Source organism: Hirundo rustica, chromosome W (assembly GCF_015227805.2).
Source record: "Hirundo rustica isolate bHirRus1 chromosome W, bHirRus1.pri.v3, whole genome shotgun sequence".
NCBI lineage: Eukaryota > Metazoa > Chordata > Aves > Passeriformes > Hirundinidae > Hirundo > Hirundo rustica.
The window spans coordinates 21,787,676-21,814,532 of record NC_053487.1 but is presented as its reverse complement, the minus strand read 5'-3'; the positions used below and the strand labels follow the sequence as shown (position 1 = coordinate 21,814,532).

Genomic DNA, 26,857 nt, shown 5'->3' with positions numbered 1-26,857 from the left:
TCATCAACAAGATTACAGCAATGTCTCCACCAACCAATAAGAAGGAGACACAAGCTTTCCTAGGTGCTATAGGTTTCTGGAGGATGCATATTCCTGAGTACAGTCAGATTGTGAGCCCTCTCTACCTGGTCACCCACAAAAAGAACGATTTCCACTGGGGCCCTGAGCAGCAACAAGCTTTTGCCCAGATCAAGCAGGAGATCGCTCATGCAGTGGCCCTTGGCCGAGTGAGGACAGGACCAGATGTGAAGAACGTGCTCTACTCTGCAGCCGGGAGCCATGGCCTGTCCTGGAGCCTTTGGCAGAAGGTGCCTGGTGAGACTTGAGGCCGGCCACTAGGATTTTGGAGTCGAAGCTACAGAGGGTCTGAAGCCAATTACACCCCAACTGAGAAGGAAATCTTAGCAGCCTATGAAGGAGTTCAAGCTGCCTCAGAGGTGATTGGTACAGAGGCACAACTCCTCCTGGCACCCCGACTGCCTGTGCTAGGGTGGATGTTCAAAGGGAAGGTCCCCTCCACCCATCATGCCACTGATGCCACATGGAGCAAGTGGATTGCTCTTATTACGCAGCGCGCCCGTATGGGTAAACTGAATCGCCCTGGGATTTTGGAAATAATTACCAATTGGCCTGAGGGTGAAAATTTTGGCCTCAGAGATGAAGAACAAGAGCAAGTGACACGGACTAAAGAGGCTCCACCATACAACCAATTGCCAGCAGAGGAGACACATTATGCCCTTTTCACTGACGGTTCCTGTCGTATTGTAGGGATGAACCGGAAGTGGAAAGCAGCCGTGTGGAGCTCCACACAACAGGTTGCTGAGGCCACTGAAGGAGAGGGTGGATCAAGTCAACTTGCAGAACTCAAGGCTGTTCAATTGGCCTTGGATATTGCTGAAAGAGAGGGGTGGCTGAGGCTCTACCTCTATACCGATTCATGGATGGTAGCCAATGCTCTGTGGGGATGGCTGAAGAGGTGGAAAGAGGCTAATTGGCAGCGTGGAGGGAAACCAATTTGGGCTGCTAAGGAGTGGAAAGACATTGCTACCAGGGTAGAGAGACTACCTGTGAAAGTCCATCACGTAGATGCCCACATCCCCAAGAGTAGAGCTAATGAGGAGCATCAAAACAACGAGCAGGTAGATCAGGCAGCAAAAATAGAAGTCTCAAAGATTGATTTAGATTGGGAACACAAGGGAGAGTTGTTTTTAGCTTGATGGGCCCATGATGCCTCAGGCCATCAGGGCAGAGATGCCACCTATAAGTGGGCATGAGACCGAGGGGTGGATCTAACCTTGGACAGTATTTCCCAGGTTATCCAGGACTGTGAGATATGTGCTGCCATCAAGCAGGCCAAGTGGGTGAAGCCCCTATGGTATGGCGTGCGATGGTCCAAGTATAAGTATGGGGAAGCCTGGCAGATTGACTACATCACCCTTCCCCAAACCCACCAAGGCAAGCGCTACGTGCTCACAATGGTGGAAGCCACCACAGGGTGGCTGGAGACCTACCCTGTGCCCCATGCTACTGCCCGAAACACCATCCTGGGCCTAGAGAAGCAAGTCCTGTGGAGGCATGGTACCCCCGAGAGGACTGAGTCAGACAACGGGACTCATTTCAAGAACAGCCTAATTAACACCTGGGCTAGGGAACATGGCATTGAGTGGGTGTACCATATTCCCTACCATGCACCCGCTGCAGGCAAAGTGGAGAGGCACAATGCATTGTTAAAAACCCAGTTGAAAGCATTGGGTGGGGGATCTTTCAAGAATTGGGAGCAGCATTTGGCAAAGGCCACCTGGTTGGTCAACACCCGAGGCTCCACCAACCGAGCAGGCCCTGCCCAGGCTGAGCCTCTGCATACAATAGATGGAGATAAAGTCCCAGTGGTGCATGCCAGAGGTCTGTTAGGGAAGACAGTGTGGATCAAGTCTGCCTCAAGTACAGACAAACCCATTTGTGGGGTTGTCTTTGCTCAGGGACCAGGTTGCACGTGGTGGATAATGCAGAAAGATGGAACAACACTATGTGTACCTCAGGCAGATCTGATTGTTGGGTGAGAATCATTTATAAACATCACTGTCTGGTGAATGCTATTGCCATTGTCTGTACATTAAACCACGCAGAATGAAATAGAAGGAAATGTGTAAATGAGAGGGCACGTGTTAAGTGTTGAAAGTATGAGCAACTGTTGAATGTATGAGTAAGTGAGAGAGGAATCCTGCTGCCCTGCAGCCTGGGGCCTGGATTCAGTGGCTCAGTGTGGAACGTGACAGGAGCATGACGGGTATTGCTTGTATTTTTTTTTTTTTTTTTTTTTGTGGGGAGAATGGATGGAAGTTTTATGTGGAATATACATTGGTTCTGTCTGTAAGTCGACGATATGGGGATAAGGGGTGGAAGATGTCCTGGGGTGACTTTGTATCCCCAATCGTCTGTTGGGTGCAGGGGGGGAGGGCAAGCGCGGTTTGTTTTTCCCCAGGAAAACTCTGCTCATCGGAGTGACCTTGAAGCCGGGGAGTTGGAACACGGCAAGATGAAAGAAGCTCTGTTGGTTTTTTTTTTTCCCCAGCAGTTAGTTAGTTTAGTGCTAGCATAGTTAGACGCTGTAGAATAGCTGAAGCTTTTTTGCCTCTTTTTTTTATTTTTCTTTTTTTCCTTTTTTTCCCTTTTTTTTTCCTTCCTTTTTTCTTTTTTGCCCTCTCCTCAGAACTCTTCCAACCTCTCCAGACTAAGGACCTGGGGAAGCACCGGGGGCCTCCACAGGGGACCCACCCCACCAAGACCAGCCCTACACATCTCCTTTTCTCCCAATGCCAGCGGAGACGGAGCGGTGGAGCACAGTGACGATCTTCAAGAGGAGACTTTCTTTAAGTTTGTTATCCCTCCGTAAGCAGCACAAAGCTCTTGTCATCGGGTATTGTGCTGGGAGTGCTTTGCCTGTTTAATAAACAGGTTTTTTCCACTTCTCTCTGAGGAAGTCTTTTCCCGAACCGGTTGGGGGAGGGGAGGGGGGCCCCTTGGGAGGATTTCTCCCAAAATCTGCCTGAAACCACCACAGGATTTATGGGATTTTCCCCATTGTTGCTTTCATCTTTCAATATTCAATTTCATTTACAAAAAAAAACATAGGTTTGTTTGTAAAGGCAAGTATCTTCTTTTCCATTCATCAATCAATAGAATCCTTCCCATTGTTTCGCTTATCTCTCAGTGCTAGTTCTATCTACCAGCAGACCCAGGGGTTTTTTTTGTAAAGACAAATCTTGTCATTCCTCTTACTCTCAAGTACCTCAGCCAATGGGGAAAGAGAGAGGGAAATGTGGCCGGGAAATTAGGATAAAAAGGAGGCTGCATCCTCCAAAAATCTGAGAGACCCCAGGGGAAATGCCCCATGGCCTCTCCCTTTATTCAAATAAAGTAAAAGGACTCCTCTGTCTCATTTTTGGACATAAACCTCTGGTGTTCGTGGATTCATTTTCCTAACATGCTGGAGCTGGGCCAGCCCTGCCCAGCTGTCATGGCTTCTCCAGCACTCTTTTTTTTGCTACGCTGTAGCCCCGCATCCCCCTGCGTGCCAGGACACCCCCTTGCCTGCCGGGGACATCCTGCCGTTCCAGCCACCAGTCCGGGAGTTTCCACTATTCCAGCTTGGTGCTCTCAGAGTCCCAAGAGGTCAGACTGCCTCGGGCTTTGTGAAACAAAGCCCCTCGAGGTTCTTGGTTCTGTTTATTATTAATGCTGTAGTTGTTGTTGTTTGTTTGCCTTGTTATACTTGCTAGTAAAGAACTGTTATTCCTTTCCCCATACCTCTGCCTGAAAAGCCCCTTTAATTTTCTAAATTATAATTTGGAGGGAGGGGATTGGAATTCCCCATTCCTAGAGAGGCCCCGCCCCTCCCTAGCAGATACCTGTCTTTCAAACCAAGACAGCTCTGCAGTACCAGTGAGGGTGTGAGGCTCAGCTGAGTGAATTTATACTTCAGTGCTGAACTCTGTGCATGGATTTAGGTCTAACAAAACATTACTCAGGTTTAAGGAGCTGTGAATGACCACTGAAATGCAGAGTATGTGCTCACGTGTTCTGCCAGCCTGCAGTCTCCTCCTGCTCCCAGCTCTGTTTGAGCCAGGATTATGCACATACACATCACCTTCTACTTCAAAGTGTGAGATTACTTCAAAAACTAAGATAAATAGAACATCCCATGGTTCACAGAAAGTAAGGAAGGATTCTCCTGGCATAAAAGAAAAAAAACAAAAAAAAAGGAGATAGAATAAATGTGAACACATCTTATGGCTGGAGTTTTAAAAAAGTGTATTAGAAGAGCTAAAAAAACTCCTACATGTTAAAAATTAATTCAGGATTGCTTAAAAAGGAGCTTCCATTGGGATTATCTGCTGGGTCACTGCCTGGTGCAATACAAGGTACAACCTCACCTTCCCAAGCCTGGTCTTTAATATTCTTAGACTGTCTGGGCTCCTTATGTCATCACTGCTGCTAAAAGGGAGGCGTTGGGGTTTAGTGGCCCTTCTGAGAAATACAGTTGTCTTCTCTGTGAGTAAACGTAACAGCATCACAGCCACCATGGCATTCCAGTTCTCCCTTTGGCCAAATTTCTCCAGTCTCTAAAACAACTTGCTCAATGTATTTGTTATTTTTTAAAACAGTGTTGCTTTAACTTTACAGACACCAGAAGGATTGAAAAGATAATTAAGCATCAAGGGATAATCTCTTCCTTGACAAGGTGATAAAGACAATCTCAGAATAAATACCAGGAAATTAACCCCAGGGTATTTTAATAGCAAAGAAAAGCAGAAATATTGCAGAATTCACAAGAAGTGATATGACTTCTTTAGATGGCTTGGGATTTCCAGGTCTAACTGCAATCAATATATGTCAAAAGTCTGAAAGAAAACTTGGCCAGGACTAAGGTGAAAAAGCATTTTAGGGGTGAAGTGGGGGAGTCACCCATGGGATTCTCTAATATTTATTCAGCCAAACAGCCTGATGATTTCTAGAAGGAAAAAAAAAAAAAAAATCTGTTTTCTTATGTCTTCCCAACCTGGTATTCTACAAAACACACTCAGATTATTATAGGAGGAGATGTGTTTAAAAGGAGTTGGTGCTGACTGGACTGAGAATATCAGCTGTGTAAAACTGTTTGATGATTCCAGAATTACTTTCTCCCAGACACTGCACATTTTAAACAAGTTTTGAACATGTTAAGATAAATTATTGTCACACACTCTACAGAAATGCACATTAAAAAAAAAATCCACAATAAACTTTATGAAAGTTCCAGTTTTCCAAATTTGAGTGCAGACAAATGTAAAAAAAACCCCTTCCATTCTTTAATTTTTTTTTTTCCTCTGAGCACAATATTTCCAGGTGTGTTCACCTCTTGCAACAGAACATGGACAGTGAAGCAGCTGGGATGTACAGACACTGGCCTTGATAAAAAGCAGAGGTCTATTTCTGTTGTATTGTAGTTTTATTTCTGTCTTCTTTTTCAAATAAAGGGGTTGGGTAATTGGAAGATAAAGTCAATTTAAGCATGAAGTAATTACATTAGATTAAGATACCAAAAATTATTCATAGAATTTATCAACTGCCAGTTTGGAGAGTACAGATATTTCATTGGCCATACAGGAAACTTCTTAATCTGTCCTAAATCTGTGTTCCAGGGACTTTGAGAGCAGAGCTTGACTTATTCCCAACATGCTAAATCTAGGAAATATGAAAATTGATTTTTCACTGGTTTCTTGGTAAAATGGGGTTAAAGTGTTTTCTGTTACTAGACCAAGTCAGGCTAAATAGACATAAAACAGTTTGTTCTTCTCTGACTGAAGTCGAAGTCAAAATTCTTATGGACATGAAAGTCAGCAATATCAAACATGATCTTGAAAGGAAACACAGTGTGTTCCATGTGTGGAATAACAGGAAAATGCTTTGAATGCTAGAATACACACTGCATGTTGTTTACACTTAGAAGAATTACTTATTGCAATATTTGCATAAGTGTTCAGTTCTGTTTAATTACAGCCGTCTGTGAGGGAGGGTTCCACGGTGTGGGCACCAGATTCAAACCAGATTTCTTTGTAGAGCTGTAAACTCAGATTCTAGAGAGATGGACACGTATTTCCATCCATATGAAGGAGCAGATTGTTTCAGACAGTCTAATGCATGAAGTGTTTCATTCCCCCTTCTGAGGCACATCTGGAGGGCTGTGCCCAGGTCTGGGTTTCTTGAGGACAAAAAAGCCAAGGAGCTGCTGGAGAGGGTCCAGCAGAGGCCACGAAGATGATGAGGGATCTGGAGCATCTCTCTTATGAAAAACGAGGCTCACTTTCTTGGTAAAATTTAAAAAGTTTAATTAAAAGACAATTAGGAGAAAGAGTAAAGCAAAATATCAATTATGGCTTGCCATTCAGCCAAGAGCACACCTTGCCCCTTTCAGAACACCTGTTTAAAAGGGTCAGTATGTTAGATATTGAAAAGACCCTAATGCATTATTCAAACATTCTTTCGAGATCAGATGCCCTCCTAGTTTCAACCCCCCCCAAGCTGCCCCCATTTTACTAATTTAGCATTTTATTATTCCTTGTAGATAAATTCCTTGGTGGCGCTTCTTGGTTGTCTCATGTCCCATTCTCTGATAACAGAAGGATCAATAAATTCTTCCTTTGGAGCTTTGGGGGGAGGTCTGTCCCCATTATCTTCATCCAGATAATTCAAGAATGTGGGGAATTTCCTGATTCTCTTTTCTATTCTTCTGGGTTAGCTACAAAAAGCATCTTACATCACATAGTTTCTATCTTAATATTATGCTACAACCTAAAATATATATATACATTCATCACATCACCATTTCTAAGCCCTGTTAATAGCAGAAAATAAACTACATCAATACAGTAAAACCTTCCCACATTATACATATAGCATTCATTTTAATATTTGCAAAAAGCCAACTTTATAATATGCATTTACAACATCTCTGACGAGGAGAGACTGTGGGAGCTGGGCTTGGTTAATCTGGAGAAGGGAAGACTGCGAAGGGATCTCATCAATCCATACCAGTATCTCCAAGGGGTGCCAGAGGATGATGCCAGGCTCTGTTCGGTGGTGTCAGTGACAGGACAAGGAGCAATGGCCATTAACTAAACCACAAGAAGTTCCACCTCAATGTGAGGAAGAACTTCTTTCCATGGCAGGGGCAAAGCACTGGCTGCTCAGTGTCCAGGTGCCCAGGGAGCACCAGGAGCAGCTGAGGGAGCTCAGCCTGGAGAAAAGGAGGCTCAGGGGGGACCTCCTGGCTCTGCACAATTCCCTGACAGAAGGAGGCAGCCAGGGAGGGCTCAGGCTCTGCTCCCAGGGAACAGGGATAGGATGAGAGGAAACGGCCTCAAACTGTGCCAGGATGGATTCAGGTTGGACATCAGCAGGAATTTCTCCATGGAAAGGATGGTCAGGCCTTGGAAGAGGCTGACCAGGGGAGGTGGTAGACTCCCCATCCCTGGGGGTGTCTAAGGAAGGACTGGAGGAGGCACTCAGTGCTGTGGGCTGGTGACAAGGTGGGGACCGGTCACAGGCTGGCCTCGATGGTCTCGGAGGCCTTTTCCAGCCTCTCTAATCCCCTCACTCCATGTCGGCACTCGCTTCCGGCGCCTGAGGTGAGCTGCGAAGAGATGGAGCCGAGTGAGGGCGCGGCCGCCAGAGAGCGCTCCCGGCAGTGTCCGCGGGCGGGGCTGGGGGCGTGGCCATCGCAGACCCCGCCCCGCTCTCCGCGCTGTCCCCGCTGCCGCTCCGGGACGCGACACCAGTGCCGGCGCCATGGTGAAGATCGTCTTTAACTCGCCCTTCGCCCTCAAGGATGAGCCCAAAAAGGAGGCGGCCGAGGCGCTGGTGGCCGACAAGGTGTGGGCACAGGGGTGTCCAGGCCGGCGGCGGCGGGAGGAGCGGGGTAGTGTGAGGGGGGGCGCGAGGAGACGGAGCTGTCGCCATTTTCTGGCGGCCGGGGGAGGTGGCGGCAGCGGGGCTCTCGCTCGTGCAGCGGCCGCCCCGCCGCGCCCTGCCCGGGGTTGAGGGAGCAACTCCCCTCAGCCGTGACGTGCGGCGGGGCCCTGGTGCCGCGGTGCTGTCCCTCTCCGCAGCCCTGTCGCGGTGCAATGTCCTGTGACACCCCCGGGCTACCGCCGGCACCGGATGTTTATGTCGAGCTGGGCCTGTGCCAACGCCGCGTTTCCTGACAGCGCTTTAAAGCTCCCAGCTCGGCCCTGGGCCGGCTGGGGAAGCGCAGGGAGAGCTTCCCCTCCCCCCCCCGGCGCTGGCGGCGCTCGGCCGGCGCCTCCCAGGCAAACAAAGCGGGCTGAGGCTCGTTCTCCGCTCCCGGCGGCGCTCGGAGCCTCCCGGCAGCTGCGGTGAGGCGTCGGTGTTGCACTTAACTTAAGAAACCTGCCATAAAGGGTTTTAAATAGAACCCCCGTCGAGCATCTTGTGGTAGGCTTTTCCTTCCCAGTGAGCTGCGCGTCGCTGGCTTGAGTGGAACTTTCCCAGTTTGTGGGAAATTTGTTTTGAAGGTGTCTTGCGTTTTAGGCAGATGGGGAAGCTCACCCTGTAGGCAAATACATCAGTGAATCTAGACGGGGAAGATGGCATGGGCTGAGTTTATTTGCAATCGGAGAGTAAGAAAATTTTTAAAACAACAAAGCTTGTGGAGTTGGACTCTAGTTCTGTTTTTTTTTTTTTGTTTTGTTTTTTCTTTTCCTTTCTAAGCTTTAATCAGGAAAGCAGCTTCCCTACTAGCCTACACAGCCTCACCTGAAATAGCCTTTGGAAGGAGAAGGGATGCAGAGCGATTTTCTTGCTCAGTGCACTCTTCTGAGCTGTCAGTTTGATGTGTGCACATTTAATACAGTAGCACTCAATTACAGGATCAAAAGGAGAGGAAGTAGGAAAACAAGGTAGATAAAGGATTTAAAATTTGAAGATGTCTTTAGCCTGGCCAATTTCTTGTAGTACAAACTCCTCAGCTACTCCTGAAGCAACTGGTTATACATATATTTACTAGCCCTGTACTGTGAAAGCTATGACTGGAATAGTTACAATAAACACACCCCTTTTTCTGTTCTCATGTGTCGCGGTGTCCACTGTGCGCATGGAAGCGCAGGCTCACGGGCTAGCTCAGTCCCACACCGCAGCACACGCGCTTTTTGGTCGGAATCGCTAGTTCGACTTGCTCTCTCCTCCCTGTGGGATCTTGGTTCCCCACACCCTGCGACGGACTAGATGGTAGTCACGACCACGGCAACGGATAGAAAGGCGACTCTCTGAGCAGGGTTAACAGGGTTTTATTTAGGGGGAGACCAAACGGAAGCTCCGCACCTGACCACTGCTACTCAGAAGAGACCCCGTACAATGGTCGTGCAGTAACTTTTAAACGGGGGAGGATAGAGAGGTGGTAACAACAGATTAACCAACCAGGTTAACTCAGGGTAGAACTAGGGATGTAAACATTCAACAGGAGAACCACTCCGCAATGGGGGAAAGGGGATTCCCCGGGCACCAGCCTATCACTTGACACCCTCCCGGGAACTTTCCAGAATTCGGGGAAGGGTCCCAAAGTGACAGACAGGGCACCCAAGGAGAGAGAGGGGATTGACAGCAATATAAGGGGGAAGAACGGGGGTACAGGGAATGAGCCATTTTCCAAAATTTCTTATAAAACTGCAAATTAATTATATAAAACACTTAAAAAAACTAATAAAATAACTTTTGCACCACCACACTCATGAGAGCTGCTCCTCTCAATTTGGAATATTCTCTTGTGTTTGTACACACGTATGTGGGATTTTAACAACTCTTCACTCTGACTTCAGGGCTTGGAGTTGCGTGTAAACATCAAGTTCATAATTTTACTCCAAGACAAACTTGTTGGAGTGGTTGTTAATGTCTTCTTCAGCTGGAATATTTGTGCAGAGCAAACAAGCTTAAAGGTTAATGTTGGCTGAAACAGCACAATGAAAGTCCCCTGGAGAGTATCTGCACAAAACCCTTGAGCTTGCAGAATATTCTCCCTGCAGGTTCTTTGGGGCTGTCAGCAGTGTTAAAACAAGTGATTCTTCTTGTGTCTTATTCCTCATTTGCTTTGCTTGTTGCAGCTTAGAACTGCATTTTCTTTGTAGGTTTTTGATGACTTTTACCTGTTACTTTTGTGCAGAGGTTTTGTAACCTGCTCGAGCCAAATCTTGCTATTGTGTTCTCTTAGCAGCTCTGTCAACTCTTCCCTCTCAGGTTCAGCTGCCCACATTGCTGCTTAGTATGCTCAAGTACCTTTGCTTTGTTTGAAATAGGTGTAGTGCAAGCGTAGCTAATTAGATGTCGACATCACCCCTGCACTGGGATGGCTGCAGTGCCAAAACTGGTGCAGGCTGGTGTGTTCAAGTAGGGACAGACTGGATGAATAAGGTGCTCCGAGGTGGTGTTGAAGGTGGGAGAATGCAGAGAGAACAGAATTAATCTCCATCTTACAGCTGCTTAACCCTGAAAGGTGATTTTCACACAGTGCCATAGAAATGTGGCATCATTCTGACTTGAAACCAGGGTTTGGCTTTGTTTTTGTAGTTTGTTTCTTTTTTAACAAATGCTTCACATGCCAATTGTAGCAGCTTGTCTCCTGCTGAACCAACATTTTTGTGTTTGGAGGATGCGCAAGTGGAATGTGCGAGTGTTGACTTTCACAAAACAGCTTTGGAATTGTTTCAGCACTTGCATAACTGATGGCTTTGACTTTTATGCTGCTGCATCTTGCTGAGCATGGAAATATTGCAGCCCTGGTGATAATGCTGGTGCTTGTTGGGAGCACAGGTCACTAAATGTGTTGTGTTCTGCAGGACCCAAATAAAGGCAGGCTGTGGAAGCTGCTGTGCCCAGCCCAGCCACTGATTCTGGGAACACCTCAAAGGAAAAGATCTTTTACTGTGAAATCAAATTTTCTTCCTTCCTGACTGGGACAAAGAGCAGATCTTGAAAGCAAGCTATTAAATCCTGGAGTCAGGAATCATTAAAGGGACATTCTTGACCAAATATAGGGGTTATCTAAACATTTTGGGTTTGGTGGTTTTCTGGTTTTGTTTTTGCCTTTTAAAGACTCAAGCCCAGTGTGTGATTCCAGGAGGGAATGTCTCTTCTGATTGTTTGGTATTTGACAGCACTTTTGCTGTTCTCTTCACTTGGCTTGCAGCTGGAAGTCTGGGAAGGTGCTGCAGGAACTCCGGAAGGTTAAACTTTCCTTTCAGATACCACCTCTGCCTTTGCAGTGAGGATTGCACAACTCACCACTACCTGAGAGTAGTTTCCTTTGGGTGCAGTCATCTTTGAGAGAACATTGGGTGGCAGAAAACAAGCTGCTGAGCTAAAGAGAGAGGTTTCATTCTGTTAGAAACAAAACTTCCTGGGATTTGGGTAGGAGAAGGGTTATTTTGAGGCTGCAGGGTAGAATGTGCCTCAGGGACTTGTTTTTATTTGGCATAATTGGAAGCTGTGTTTAAGCTGATGAGTTGTTTTCTTTCATAATGGACTTTGCTTGTGCATATTAAAAGTTCCAAAACCTGGTGACTCATGTCAGTTGTCTGTCCCCCAGCCAAGAGACAAAGTTGCATCTTGGCTTCTTCTGTTGATCCAGCTTTGGGAGGAAAAGTGATGTTAATGCACATGATATCGAGAGAAGGAGGGGAAGAGGCTTTTGGGAAGAGGCCTGAAGACACTGTGTACCTTTAATGACCTTGATCTACAAATCCTGCTTTTTATACTACAGTGTAGCTGCAGCACAAGATCTTTTGTGACAGTTATTTAAGTTTTGTACATCTCAAATAGTTTCTGGACAAAGGTTTGTCTAGAAAACATCCTCTAACTCAGAAAATACTCTTGGTGGTGCTGTTTGAAAACTGATCTTAATCTGGTGCAGTAACGTTTCATGTGAATGTTTCATTTTACGATGCTGACTTGTAATTCCCACACCTAGAAGAAATAAGAGATGGTGGATCAAAGTAAAACAGTTGATAACAACTCACTTTAAATTCAGAGCAGCTGCCCATTCTCAGTTCTCCCCTTCTTTATTTAAAGGACCCAGAAGTTGCCACACACAGGGGTGAAAACTCATCTGGAAGATGTCTCTTGACTCTGCTGGGCCTGGCCTTCATCTTGGCAGGGGTTGTTGTGGGTGGAGCCTGCATCTACAAGTACTTCATGCCAAAGGTAATCTAGAGTTCTTTTTTATTTAAACAGCACTGGTTAAAAAAAAGTATAAATGAATTATCACTAAACTGGAAAGATGAAGGGGAAAGAAAGATGATGAGGACATGACAACTGTGTGTCCTTTGGGTGTGACAGACCTGTGCTTGGTCTCAGCAGACAGAAGTGCAGTGTTATAGCTGATTTGTGCATTACCTGCCCTTGCTCGTGTCCCAGCACAAGGTGTATCGTGGGGAGATGTGCTACTTTGAGAACGAGGGCTGGGAGCGCGCAATGGAGCCGTACTTCCTGCCCATCGCCGAGGAGGCCGACATCCGTGAGGACGACAACATCGCCATCATCGATGTGCCCGTCCCCAAGTTCTCCGATAGCGACCCCGCCGCCATCGTGCACGACTTCGACAGGGTCAGTGTCCGGGGCACTGCACGGCTCCGGGATTGGCTCTGGAGCTTTAAAGCTCGCTGTCAGTGCAGGCTGCTCCTCAGGTTTAAGCATGGCAGAGCTGACCCTGTGAACTCTGGAACAGTGGGATTAACTCTGCACTGGTGGTACTGTCACTGTGGGTAGGAACTCTGAATTGTTTCCCAGAAAAATGCATCTCAGTGCTATGCAACTTTATTGTTGCCCATGGGATATCTGCAAGTGCCACTTGCTGTTGGATCAAGAATCCCATGTAAATGGAGAACATCATAAATGTGAGTTAAGGGACTGAGGACTCAGCACAATGTCACAGCAAATTGAAGAATTGCAAGCAGGTGTGGGCCTTGGAAAAGGGCATTGGAAAATCACTTCAAGCAGCTGAAACCTACATCCTGACAGTGCTGTGGTAGTTGCACGGAGTTTCTGTAAGGCAAAGAAGAGAGGGTGGCTTTCATTTGACTTTATCAAAATTGTGTTGATAGTGTTAACATTTATCCTCAGTCAGCTGTAAAAGTTCTTGGAGGTTGGTTGTAAATCCAGCCTTGGCAATGCAGATAGAATAAACAGATAATTGTAGTTGCTGTAGTTCTTGCGGTCAGTGGCAATGCTGATGAGATTTTTGTAGGGGCTAACACTTTTACTGAAGAACTATTTAAAGGGAATCATTGTTTATCAGCAGCTGGATACCTTTTGTTTGCACTGTGCTTAATTAGACCTTTTCAGTTATGAGATCATACTCCCAAATACTTCCTCTGTGTTAGTACAAACTGTACTCCTTTACAATTATGGCAGAAGCTGCTTTTATATTCAGCTTTCTCTTATGTAGGAAAGTTTTTTAAACTATTGCTGTACCACTTGGTTTGCCAAAGTGGTAACAGTTTAGTTCTTACACTAGGCAGTTCCTGAATGCATCACTTTTGTAGTAGCTGTGAGGGATCTCCAGCTTTTTTAGCTTGCCTTGCTCCTGGTGGAATTGTGTTCTCCTAATCAAAGGCCCCCTGACTAATTGAAAACTTGTCGTTAAAACAGCTTTTGACGGCCTATCTCGACCTGCAGCTGGGGAACTGCTACGTGATCCCACTGAACACTTCCATAGTCATGCCTCCAAGGAATCTGATGGATCTCTTCACCAAGCTGGCAGTATGTGGGAGCTTTGCTGCTGGATTCACTGCCTTTTGCTAAGAGTGCTGGGTGCTACTCTTGAACTCCAGGCCCTTGCTAGAACAGTCCTCCCTCCATCAAAGTCCTTAATCCCCCAGCTCAGTCACTGCACTGAAGTTAAGGCCAGCTGTCAGTGTATATTATGTTGAGTAGATTCATGCCTAATACTCTTATTAATACCTGGCTTTATGAGAGCTGAAAGAAACCAGCAGATAAGGTTAAATTTAGCTGATAGAAAGGAATTTCATAAAGCTCCAAATATCATTGAAAGCCTAAACCTGAGAGCTACTCCCAGCAAGCTCACTAACCCCATGAGGGTTTTGCTGAAAAGAACAATGTGAACTTGTTCCCCAGATATTGGCACTGCAGTTATGAGATCACCACAAGCATTTGACTCTTCAGTGACTAAAACTGGTGTTTTTCCAAGATGATTTATGGGTCAAGTTGATAGAGCTTGCTGCTGCTTCCCAGTTAAATGCAATACTTGGCTATCATGTGTCAAATGGACTTTTTAAAAAAAAGTCATTGGCTCTCTTACACCTGGTTCTAGAGGCCACTGGTCTAGTTTAGCTTGTTGTATTCTTTTTTTTTTTTTTTTGGCTCCATGAAGACAAGCTGTAAGTGTTTGTTCCTGCCCTTGGTTTTAGGAGTTAGGGGGTAGGAAGCTGTTTTGGTAGTGCTGGGAGCATCTGGTGATGTCTTTTGTAGGTTGCCTTGCCTTTTTTATATTAGAAATACATTGCCTCAAACCTGGAGTCTTTCACCATATTTTGTTTCTCTTTTAGCCGCAAACTTTGTGTACAGATAAACCTGACCAGGTTCTATTTACGTTTGCTTCGCATGAGGCTTGCAGAGTTGAGGTTAATTGTGCTTTGTTTGGATGTAACTGCAGCTGTTTGAAATGGCCTCTGTCAGTTTTTAACTGGTATGCGACTGGTTGAGCTCAGAGTATCTATTAAAAATCAGGAAAGCTGAACTCTGCTGCTTGAATCCCTTCCAAAGCAAAGAGTGAAATGTAGTGGTTTGTCCCTTGTTAGCAGCAGTCTGTACCTTCAGGCTTTGTCTCTTCTAGACTGGCTCTTATCTGCCCCAGACGTACCTGGTGCGTGAGGAGATGGTAGTTACAGAGGAGATCGATAATGTGTCGAATCTGGGCATCTTCATCTACCAGCTCTGTGTGGGAAAAGAGACATTCAGGCTTCAGCGCAGAGACCAAATCATGGGTAAGTTCCCCTCAGGAAAAAACAAATGTATTTGTATATGTTTAACTAGGGAAGGGGTAAATACTTAAACCCGGGGAGTTTTTAATCTAGGGAATCTGAGTGTTCAGCAGAAGCTGAGGCTACTCCCGGCCTTGCTGGGTATTTCCCCTCCCTTCATGTCTGAATGTGAAGTGTCATTTGAATATGCTGAGAAAGTTTCAGTTACACAATTACAGGTTACATCCCCAAACCAAATTTAAGTCTGTTTCTGTTCCAATTTTTGGTTGAAGTTATAAGTTAATTTGACCCCAAAATTCATATAATCCATCAGATAATGTGAGTCTCTGTAGGCACAGCTTATTCTGTCCTTGTCCTATCTAAAACTGGCTTACAGGAGCACCAAATAAAAACATTTTCTTCTGCTTTACTTGCTCTGGGAAAAAAAGTAATTGAACAGTGAGGTCCAGACATCCCATACTTCCTCTCTGAAAGAGGAAGGACACTTCAGAGGAACTGCTGAGCTCTGGTTCTTTATTGCCTGTGTGCTCCTGCCACCTCCTGACAGGGACTAAGCTGAGGTGTCTGTGCTCTGACATACTGGGACAAGTCCTGGGGGGCAGAAATCTGATGCTGTGAATTTTGTTTCACTGTAGCTCAAAGCATTTCATATTTGCTGCTCCTACCAAACACAATGAGCTAACCTTTTGTCAGTTAGAGCCTTTCAGAATGCAAATGTTTGGTTTGTCAGGACTCTGTGCTGTTTTGGCTGCCAACCTCTTAAGCAAGAGTTTCCTCAGCGCAGTTGCAGCATCAGGAGCCACATCTGCTTGCTGCACACAACATCCTGTTGTGGATGGAAGCAAGGCTCCCTCTGGGAGCAGCAGAGGGGTTCTGTGTAGGGCACATGAAGGAACACTAAATGCTGCTCTCATGAGAGGCAGAGGCATGTGACTGAGCTGTTGTGAGAATGATTTTGGGAACAAGGTTAAATTGACAGCTGCTGTGTCTATAGACAGCCCTGTGAAGAGTGTTTATGATGTTCTCTGAAATCATCGTGCTGTAGCATGTTGTTGACATCTTTGTTGCAGAGTAAAAGATTCCTGCAGAGAACTTGCACAAAAGGATTCTGGTAAATGGAAAATGTTTCCTTGTTGTAGTGCATTAATTGGGTTTATATTGTATTTCATTTTTATATTGGGTTTTGTAATGTTTCTTCTGTGCCACCCTGTTCCCCTGGAAAATGTATCACGAGGTTTGTCCCTGCTCGGCCCCGCCCATCCTTCCACACTGGAATGTAACCCAACTCTGTTCCACTCCCACCTTGTCCCTGACTAGATAGCCGCTTGTCCCTGCCTCTAGCCCCTTCCCCCTGGGTAAAAGCCCTGGGAGGAGGTGGGGGAGCCCTCTCTTGCTTCAGGACCAGGATGGGGATGGACTGAGCTCTGGACTCTGCAGGGGCAGGACCCCTGAATAAAGCCATGATCCCCCCCCTGGACAAAGAGCAGATTCTTTCCTTTTGCCATTGATGGATGCCTGCTCTCTCTAAACGAGGTGGTTTGCAGCCTCTGGGTAGCTTTTAGGACCCTGAAGGAAGATTCCTTCTGGCGTGGGCTCTCTCTCTCAAGCTTGCCGAGGCTAAAACGGAGCACGGGCTCCGAAGGGAGAGAGAGCCACTTCATTTCCTGGTACAGCTGCTGTGCTGTAACTCTCCTTGTTCACCTGTGGAGGGGAGAGGGTGGGAAATCTGATCAAACTGAGGAGAAAATTGTTCAGGGGCAAGTCTTGCCTTGCCTTCCCCATCTCATTTCTAGCACACAGTGTATGAGCCATGTCACAGAAATGAGACTGCAATAGATAAACTCCTGGAACTTCTCTGGAGAAGTCTTCATTTATTCTCATTTAGCTAGTGCTGCCTGGGCTCTCAGCTTTTGTGGCATTTGTGTGTTCATCTGTTAGGTCAAACTGACCTCAGGTGCTGTGTCAATTCCCTGGAGTTGTAACTTGGAGGCATGGGAGAAACCCGGGTCATGCTCTTAGGTGGGCTCTGAAAACTTCACCTCCATCCTGATACCTTGGAATTGAAGGACAACCTGGATTTTAGGTGTTTATAAACCAAAGCAGTGGGTTGGGTTAAGAGCTGGTGCTTCTCTTGCTTGATGTGAACAATTTTCCGCTTATTAAACAAACTAAATCCTTCTGAATTATTGCAAATGGAAGTGATTGAGAACAGCTTTTTGATGGTAGGACTGCTGTATTGTGTTCCTTTGCAAGACCAGTCGACTGCCGATGGCAAAAGGAAAGAGCCTGCTCTTTGTCCGGGAGGGAAAATATTGCTTTATTCTCGAGTCCTGCCTTGCTTGGCTGGAGTTCTTTCCTGGTGGCTCACTGGTGCCAGAGAGACCTAGGCCCCGCCCATCCCGGGGCTTTTTCCCCAGGGGGAAGGGCCTAGAGGCAGAGACAAGCCACTACCCAATCAGGGATAAAGTGGGAGTGGGACAGAGTTGGGTTACAGCTGAGCAAGGACAAACCACGTGATACAGATTACAAATCCGATGAAACACAATATAAACCCAATTAATGCATTACAGCATTTCCCCTTTTCTTATTAAATTAAGAAGGAGGAAGGTTCGGTTTGTGGGAGATGCTCAGAGTTCGGACCTTGAGTACCTTTGAAGTTGCAGAAGAAAAATGACCTTTAGTGCAAACAAACTGTCTAGAAAAACACTGTTAAGGAATAATGATAATTATAAGGAGAAGGTTCAGCGCTTTCTCCTCCTCCAGGCAGCACTGGCCACTTGTGGGGCCTCTCCAGGTGTCTTTGCAGTTTTAGGGAGGAAAGGTTTCATCCACTTGGCTGGCACCCACTTGGGACCTGAGGGAGTGGACACGCAGGCATACCCACGACCCCAAGTGATCAGATCATGAGGACCCTCTGTTTCCCTGGTTGCTGGATCCTTTACTATCACATCCGGTGACTTTTGCTGAAAGGCAGAACTGGTTAAAGCAGGATTATTTAGTTTAACATTTACATTTTCTATATATATTTTTTTTTTTAAATTCCCTTTGGACCTTTGAGACCTCCTGCCCCCATTGTCCTGAAAGTCCAGAAATTGCTTCTTTAAAGGGCATTGAGATACCCAATGTCCAGCCTGATCGCACAGGACACACTTTGTTCCTTGTTACCCTGGTTTTTCTGAGTTTTTTAAAGCCTTTTGATTGTTCATAAGATGGAGTCAGTCTTTTTAGCTTCTGTACAATATTAGGAGCAGTTTTTGCCTTTTCTCACACATGTGACATAAACAAATCCTTTGTTTTTCATTCCCTGTCCTTTGTTTGCATATTTCTAACCTGAAAACAATTGTAACTGACAGTTGGTCTGGCCATTCGGCTGGGAGGTGATAACTCCAGAAGCCAATCCACAGTCAGACCCACAAATGTATAAAAAGTAATAAATAAACAGGCAGAGGGGCTCTTGGGCTTGGTTCGGCCTTGGGCTCTCTCTGAGGAACATCTCTGCCCTGCAAATCTCTCGTCTCCGTGTGGTTGCTTTGCATGTTGCAATCACAGTTCCTCTCTTGGGCGGTGGCCGTGGCACAGGCACAGGAGGCAGTGTCTGCAGCAGCAGCTTTTTGTGGCAGCTTGACTCTGGAACTGTGGCTTTGATGAGCTTTTATGAAGGGAATCTTCCTGGCACACACCTGGAGCATGTCATGTAAAGTTGGAGCTGGTTCTATGGACAGGCTGAGGATAGCTGCCTTGCACCGTTCGTTTGCATTGGCCAGAGCTATTTCCTCCAGGACCTGTTCTTGGGCTCCTTCATTCTTAACCTGTAACTCGATAGCTCGGGTTAATCGTTCCACAAATGTTACCAAATGTTCTGATGGAAGCTGCTTTATTTTACTGTAAGGTTGGAAAGGCCCATCGGGCTGGATTGCTAATCGAATTGGCAAATTCTTATTACCAACAGCTGTTTCAGGATTTTGCCAAAGCTCCAGGAGTAAATCTCTTAATCTTTTTTTCCATGTGGAGTCCCAAAGCCTAAACTGTGTGGACGAAAGGAGGGAAGAAAAAAGCTGCCGGAGGTCAAAGGGAACAATAGGATTCCCTGCTAAATTTGCTTGTAAAAGGCTGCAAAAGTATTCACTTTCGCATCCAAATTTGGTCTGAGCTTTGCATAAATCCTGAATCGCTTGTTAGGGGAAGGGGTCCAATTACTGTGGACAGCACCCCCCCTTTTTGACCGTCGGTATGTGACGGGGTGGCAGAAAAGCCGGGAACACTTCCTGCTTCCGGGTTCCTGGCTCCCCCTCCCCGGGGCGTGGGAACTGGGACCGTGGGCGGGGAAACGGTGGGAACCAGGGGCAGGGAGGGGCTAGAGGCTTGAGTCACATGGGGCAGAGTTGGAGGGTAGGGGGTGGAGTCAGAGGAGAGGGCAGTGCTAGGGGTGGCACCAAAGGGAAGGGGAGGGGTCTGGGGAGAGGAAGGGATTGTGAAAGGGATTGCGGGAAGGAGGGACAAACAAAGAGAGAGGCTCCTCATGACTCAAGAGCACATGGCTTAGGCCATTTTGAACAAAGGAGTCCCCTCCATCTTGTGCCCCCCCTTCTGAACTAAGACTAGCTTGGGATTCACTAAGATGGGGGTTTTGTGCACTCGAACTGCCTGCAAAAGCAAACCGAACCTGGCGTTTACAAACTGGGGAAGAAGGGAGTTTTGGGGAAAGTTTAGGGGTTTCTCGAGGAATATTTGATTTTGGGGAAGGGATTTTGGGGTCAGGATAGGGAGAAACTGGGGAAAGTCCACAAAGAATCGTCTTTTTTTTCTTTTAATTTTGTTTTTGCATTGCAAATAAAACCTGCAAGCTCCAAAGAGCAAAATTTGCTTTTTCTTTATCATTAGGGGAGCTTGATTGAGACAATTTTTTTGCTACAACTTCACAAAATTCTGGGGAGCTTATTTGTTCAAATGATACATCTGGAAATTGAGCAAATAACCACCGAAGGAAATTTTTTAATTGCTTCTTGGAAAAATGGGTTTCCCCATCATCTGAGGCACTTAAAATCTGATAATAGGCTCTTTTTTGAGACACAGACAGCCTAGCACCCATTTTTGGCTCAGATTTTAAGTTTCTGTGTCCCCTTTAACTGTGGCTGGAAAACTGAAAGTTAAAAAAACCCTTGCTGGAGAGAAAAAGAGCCAAAAAGGGGAAACAGTTTCCTTTTCCACCCCCCCTCAGGCTGCTGAAAGTAAAGCACTCTGAAGGTTTAATCTGAAAGTAAAACCCTTCCCCGAAAGGAAAAAAAACCTTCTCCCTGAGGATGAATTCCTCTTAAAGGGATTTTCCCTTAGAAAACCCAAAGCGGTACTCACCAAAAATCCAGCGTTCCTTTCCTTTCTTTCCCAATCACTCCTTTTGCCTGAGACTGACCGTTTTTGGTGCAAAAAGAGCTTCCAGTCTCTGATCCCAGGATCAGTTTTCCACGAACATGTGGTCACTCTCTCTGAGAGCAGCCTGCCGGTCAGGGGCTTCTTCGCAGCATTCTGATGGGATTTTTGAGTCCAAAGGAGAAAACTGCAGCCGTGCCTGTAGAGTCCTGTGTTTCAGAGACTCCACAGCGAACGCCAAGCCTGACGGGTCTGTCTCTGCATGGGTCGGCTACGTTTCTGAACTCACGTACCTGCGTGAGATTCCTTGGCCACGCACTCCCCGAGTGGTTCTTCCAGCTTTTTGGGAACCCCTTGTGGCTTCGAGCTGCACGTAATGGTGCCAATTATTGTGTTCCTTTGCAAGACCAGACGACCGCCGATGGCAAAAGGAAAGAGCCTGCTCTTTGTCCGGGAGGGAAAATATTGCTTTATTCTCAAGTCCTGCCTTGCTTGGCTGGAGTTCTTTCCTGGTGGCTCACCGGTGCCAGAGAGACCTAGGCCCCGCCCATCCCGGGGCTTTTTCCCCAGGGGGAAGGGCCTAGAGGCAGGGACAAACCACTACCCAATCAGGGATAAAGTGGGAGTGGGACAGAGTTGGGTTACAGCTAAGCAAGGACAAACCACGTGATACAGATTACAAATCCGATGAAACACAATATAAACCCAATTAATGCATTACAACACTGCTGTGTTCCTGTCTCTTACTGAGCCATAGCTGATACAGGCAACCTGCCTGGGTCAGACCCAGTGCTGGCATGTCCCAAAATAGAGAAAATCACTTTAATAGTGTTAGGAAGAACCAGAGTGAGGTAAATCCTCCCAAGGTGAAGTGCTCTGCAAAGCATACCCTGTGCAAATGCACACTGGGTGAGGGATTTGGGGTGGAAAACAACCCCATAGCAGGCTCTGGTGGCAATTCCTGGCTGGAGAAACAGTACGCTGAACGATTGCATCCTGTAATGACAGAAGGCTGACAATGCTTGCTGTGGGCTGTGGATCCCTTCACTCAGCCTCTTGTCCTCTCTTGTCCCCAGGTGTGCAGAAACGGGCAGCGGAGAACTGTCACTCAATCAGACACTTTGAAAACTCTTTCGTGGTTGAGACAAAGATCTGTCTGCAGTGAAAGGTGACAGATGGGAGGTGACCTGGTCACATCTTCTTGGAGAAGTCAGCATTAGACATCAACTTCTGCGATTAAACCGTGCAGTGATAATCAAAAGCCTTATGCATTTTCTGTCTATTGCTTTTATTTCAGAAGACAAAGTCACAATTTCAGCTTTTGTTGTTCCTTGGTATAACTTTTTAGTTGTCTCATGTGAAACTGAAATTTGAGTAAGGTTTTTTTAGAAGGCTAATATTAGTTTATCTGTTGAATGTCTTTTAGTGTAATCTGGGAATGGCAGAAAAAAAAATATACATAAAAATGTTAACCAGTTCCTTGGCTGGAACCAGTTATGTTCACTCTCACTTTCACAGAATGATTAATATTAATAATCTGTGGTTTGCACATTTTGTGTAGTTCTGTAGAATAGCTCTGCACTCCGTATCTTGGCTGAAAAACTTTCCTGATCTGGCTCAGTAAAGGTTTATTTTAACGACCATGTGTGCAGCATGTAAAATCCAAACTCAGTGATCAGAAACCTTTAACACTACCCTGTTTCTTTTTGTGCAGTTACTGTATTCAATTAGTATGTATATTTGGAACTTTTCCTGAGCTTTTGTTGAGTTGTTCTCCCTTAGTTTGGTTTTGTGGCATTTAGTTGTTAGATTCTGATAGAGTTGCTCTTAAAGCTTGTCAGTATTTTTGCTTATGACTTGGTTTATCCTGTAACTTCCTATTTCCAGGATCTGTTCTGGTATAGCTCACTTGTGAATGTGACTAGTTGTAAACTTAAGCTACTTGGGCTTATATAAAACTTTTTAGATCAACTTTTTATGAGCAAGTAGCATTACTGCTGCAGTCAGAGCATTATTCCCTTTTTTGGAAAGCTGCAGTCTACAGAGAATGAAGAGTTAGTGTCCTGCAGTTGATAAACTCGAGAGTTTTATTAAGGGACTTTATATTGGCATAAATCCTGCAACCCTGTAATAAATGTTTCTCTAAAACTTTGGTGTTTGTGCAGAGGTGAGGGGGGGTGTTGCTGTGGGCCTGGGGCAGTGTGCATTGCTCTTTGTCACAGTGTCCAATTCGCGCTGACCCGCGCGACCACAGGCTAGCTCAGAGTTTCACTGTGGCAACGTGGTAAGGTCGGAGCGACAGGCTAAGCGTGCCGTTTCCTCCCTGTGGGAACTTGGATCCCACCGTCAGCGACGGGCGCGTAGATGACGTAAGCGACCTCGGCAGCTGAGAGAAAGGCGGACTCTCCCGAGCAGGATGTAACGTAGGTTTATTGAGGCAGAGGAAGCGCGGGGCTCTGCACGCTGCACCTGCTGCCCAGGAGAGACCCTGAGGCCAGGCACGCGGCAGTTTTTAAGGGGGGGTGGAAACAGGGGTGGCGACAACCGGTCAGCCAGTCACAGGAATCGGGGGGTTAACCGGGGGTGTGAACCATAGAACTGGGGACCAACCACAAAATGATGGAAGGGGGTCTCCCGGGCCCCAGCCTATCACTCGACACCCCTCCCAGAGTTTTCTAGAAGCCAGGGAAGGGTCTCTGAGTGACAGGGTGACCACGAGGAGAGAGGGGGGGGGGTTGACAGCGACAAGTGCAGGGAAGGGATGAATGACAGAAAACGTCTGGTTTTACAGTAGACAAAACAACCAATGCAGAAGGGAAAACCAATGCAGAACACAGGGGTATACAGTGGACTCAGCCATTATAAAATAACTTAAAAATCTTACAAAAATAACTTAATAACTTAATAAAAACAATTCTCACACCACCACATCTCTTCTCTTACCCCTCTTACTTTTTGAGCTTGTGAAGCTGAATTTCCTTTTCCTGCTGCTGTAGAAATGCTTTGTGGAGCCAGACAAGCTCGAGGAACAGAGGGAAGAACAGACGGCTCTCTCCAAACAGGATCCCCCAGGGGCAGCACGGGGGGTGTTCACTGCAAGGGCAGGGTGTATTTCCAATTCATTTCAATATTGCTGGTGATGAGGCTGTGATTGAAGGTTTGCCTGTCCCAGGGTGTTCGTGGATGATAATGAGGGGCTGTACAGAGGTTAATGAACCCTCAGCTCTGACCCTGAGCTTTGCTGGAAGCTCAGACAGGAGAGTCCTGCCCTGAAAGTGCTGGGGCTCAGAGCTAAAGTGTTGCTGAACCCTTGTGGCTTTCCTGGAAAGTGCCTGGGATTACGCAGCTGGAAGGAAAACAGGGTTTCTGCACATAGAACAGTGGGGAGGGAGAGGTGCCTGTAGGAGTCGCTGCTTTGTCATTGCTCAGGAAACTGCAGGAGAAAGGAGAACATAGGAATTTTAGCACAGAAACTAACACAGCTCTTCCCCCAAGCATGTGTCCCAAAACCAGAGCTTTGGCTCTAAAATAGGGTGTGCAGGAGAGTATTTCAGTAAATTGAAGTATATAGTGAAATAAAATGCTGTAGAAAGCTCCAGTTCCTGTCACTGTGAGCCAGGTTCCCTTCACTCACAGATGTTACTGGGAGAAACTGTTGCGTCGTGTGGCAACAGTAACCATCCTGTCCAGGGAGGTTACAACCACCGGCAGGGAAACAGATGAGACAAGTCTTTGTTGTTAAGCTTGAGAATCCATTTATTCTCCCTCACCTCGGGCCAGGGAGGGGGTGAAGATGAAGAGGGAGAGAAGGGGCAGGCTCGTGGGTTTTATAGGGTATTTCAGGGGCGGAGATAACACAAGGAGAGTAAGATCAGATTTCAGCCTCTTGAAACAGGACTCCACAAGAAACAGCTGCACTGGGAATTTTTTCCTCCAGACTTTGTGTCCTTGGACAAGGGGTGATTTCCTGCTTCTCTGGATTGGCTGGGGGGATAACCAGGATGGGTTATTTTGGTAGCCTTGAGTGGAAGGATGTAGTGGTGCAAGAGTTGTTTTTTTTTAAGTTATTAAGTTATTTTTGTAAGATTTATAAGTTATTTTTTTAATGGTTCATTCCACGGTACCCCCCTGTGTTCTGTAATAGTTTCCCCCCTATGAGTTAGTTATTTAACCAGACGTTTTATGTCAATCATTCCTCCCCTGCACCTGTCCCTGTCAGTCCCCCCTCTCTCCTCTTGGTCGCCCTGTCTGTCACTTCGAGACCCTTCCCTGGATTCTGGAAAGATCCAGGAGAGGCGTCGAGTGATAGGCTGGTGCCCGGGGAATCCCCTCCTCCTCTCTTGTGATTTGTTCATTGTTCAGAAGTTGACACCCCCTGTTACACCCCCGTGTTCCCTGGTTGGCTGACCCGTTGTCACCACCCCTGGATCCTCCCCCGTTTATAAGTGGCCACAAGGCTTTGATCTGGGCTCTCTCTGGGCAGCAGTGGTCTGAGGCGAAGCTCCTTGCTGGACTCCCCTTAATAAACTACCTTTTACCCTGCTCAAAGGGAGTCTACCCTTTTTCCGTCACCGCAGTCGTAACGCCATCAGGTCCGCTCGCCTGTGTGGGGAACCAAAAACCCACCGGGAGGAGGTTACTCGCCCTGCCTGTAACCCCGACCGATCCACGCTGCCGCAGTGCAGAACTGAGCTAGCCTGTGGTCAACGCCTGCTAGGTGTGAGGGACACTGCGACAGTGTGTTGGTGCCCACCGTGTGGCCCCCCGGACGGAGTGGGCCATGCGGCACGGACTGGGGCTTCGAAGAGCCCGAAGCAGTCCTTGGATGTCGTGCTACCTCTGGTAAGAGCGATTTCTGCAGAAACTCTCTCCCAGGGGAAGAAGAAGGCAGCTCCGGAGCACCCCCGGAGTCTTCTTCCGGCGACGGACCAACAACTCAGGGCTTTCTAGGTTCCCCAGAGGGGGTGAGTGTCACCCACAAGCGGTACTTGCTTTTGGTGGGGTTCCCCTGGGGGGGAGACCAAATTTGGAGGAATATTCCTCAGGAATCCTGATAAAGGATTTAGGCAGCGCAGCCCGGAGGCTTGGGGTTTGCCCCAGCCCTCTGTTGGAAACCCTCCTGAGAACCGTCTTTCGTTACTTTTGTTATTTAATATTTTAGTTCGGCGCAAATTGGATTCGCGCGGTGGCATTTTTCCGGGTTTTTGTAGCCACCGGCTTGCTTTTGCAGATTCCCCCGAGCGGGCAGAGAGGACCATGGCTCAGTTTTAGGGAGATAAAAACCGCAGTTAGGTTTTACTTTCGGTTTCACTTTTGATTTCAGTTTGCCTGGGTGTTAGTTGGGAGCAACACGTATCAGGAGAGATGGGTGTAAAACTTTCAGTGGCTCAAAAGGGTGTGTATTATACCTTTATTTCAGTTTCTCAGAATGCTCAGTTGAAAATTTCAAAATGCGAATTAAAAAGTTTCATTCGTTGGCTTTATTCGCATTTTCCGCAAGTGTCCCCCGACCAGATCGGCACCGCCGAATTTTGGGGCGCTGTAAGAAGGAAAATGACTCAATTGGCCGGGTCGGGAGACAGAGACGCTCTGAAATATTTTAATTTAGCTGCACAGCTGTGTTCAGCAATGAAGTCTCAGAAAGGAATGCAAAAACAACCAAGTTGCGAACGGCCCCCCCTGGTTCCCCTGCCCCTCCACCCCAATCCCCTTATCCCCGGAAAAGTATTCTGAAAGAAGCGGCAGGAGCTCAGCCTGCTGGCTCAGGCTTCTTCGGAATCCTCCGATCCCCCAGCCCGCGCAGCCGGCACAGTCCGCGCGGTTCACGCAGCTCGCACTGTGCTGCGCGGGATCTCTCGGGCAGCCCCAGCCAGACTGCCCAAGAGCCTTCCTCGTCCCCGCGTTTCCCAGTTCAAAAACCCTGAGTTCGGTTTTCAGTTAATGGGGAAACAGAATCACAACATGGGTCCCCCTTTCCCCTTCCACAATATGGCAGTGGCCTCGTGGCGGGGCCGTCTCCATCCCCCAGTCCTTCCTGCGGTCCCTTTGATCCCGCCCTTAACGCCTCCCAGCCCCTCTCCCCCCCCCCCCCGATCCCGGTGACGTCACTTTCCCCACCCCGCCTGCGTCCCCGCGGGGCCGCACCGCCCCATCCACGTGGCCGCGGCCTGGTGGCGCTGGCTGCCCTGGGGCACCGCAGCCTGGCGGCGCTGGCCCCCCCAGGTCGCCGCGGCCCGGTGCCGCTTTGCTGCGGCCCCGCTCCGCCCCGCTCGCTTCCCCAGGCCCCCTCCATCATCCCTACCCCTGGATGACATCATCCCCTGAGCAAACCACACCCCCCTCTGGAAGGCAGCCGTCCTGGAGTCCCGATTCCCACGCTCCTCCTTCCGGTTCCCACGGTCCAAACCCGGAAGTTAATGAGTCAGAGCCGGACCCAATGGGGC

General features: G+C 47.3%; 1 protein-coding gene across 1 annotated transcript; it reads left to right on the top strand.

The window, feature by feature from the left end:
* The first annotated feature begins 7,752 nt into the window (after positions 1 to 7,752).
* Positions 7,753 to 22,562, top strand: LOC120764943 (integral membrane protein 2A-like). Its single transcript, XM_040089118.1, has 6 exons — positions 7,753 to 7,911; positions 12,118 to 12,249; positions 12,463 to 12,651; positions 13,696 to 13,806; positions 14,900 to 15,050; positions 21,491 to 22,562. Exons 1-6 carry the CDS (start codon positions 7,828 to 7,830, stop codon positions 21,577 to 21,579), a joined length of 756 nt encoding a protein of 251 aa, XP_039945052.1. The 5' UTR covers positions 7,753 to 7,827; the 3' UTR covers positions 21,580 to 22,562.
* The last annotated feature ends 4,295 nt before the right edge of the window (positions 22,563 to 26,857 follow it).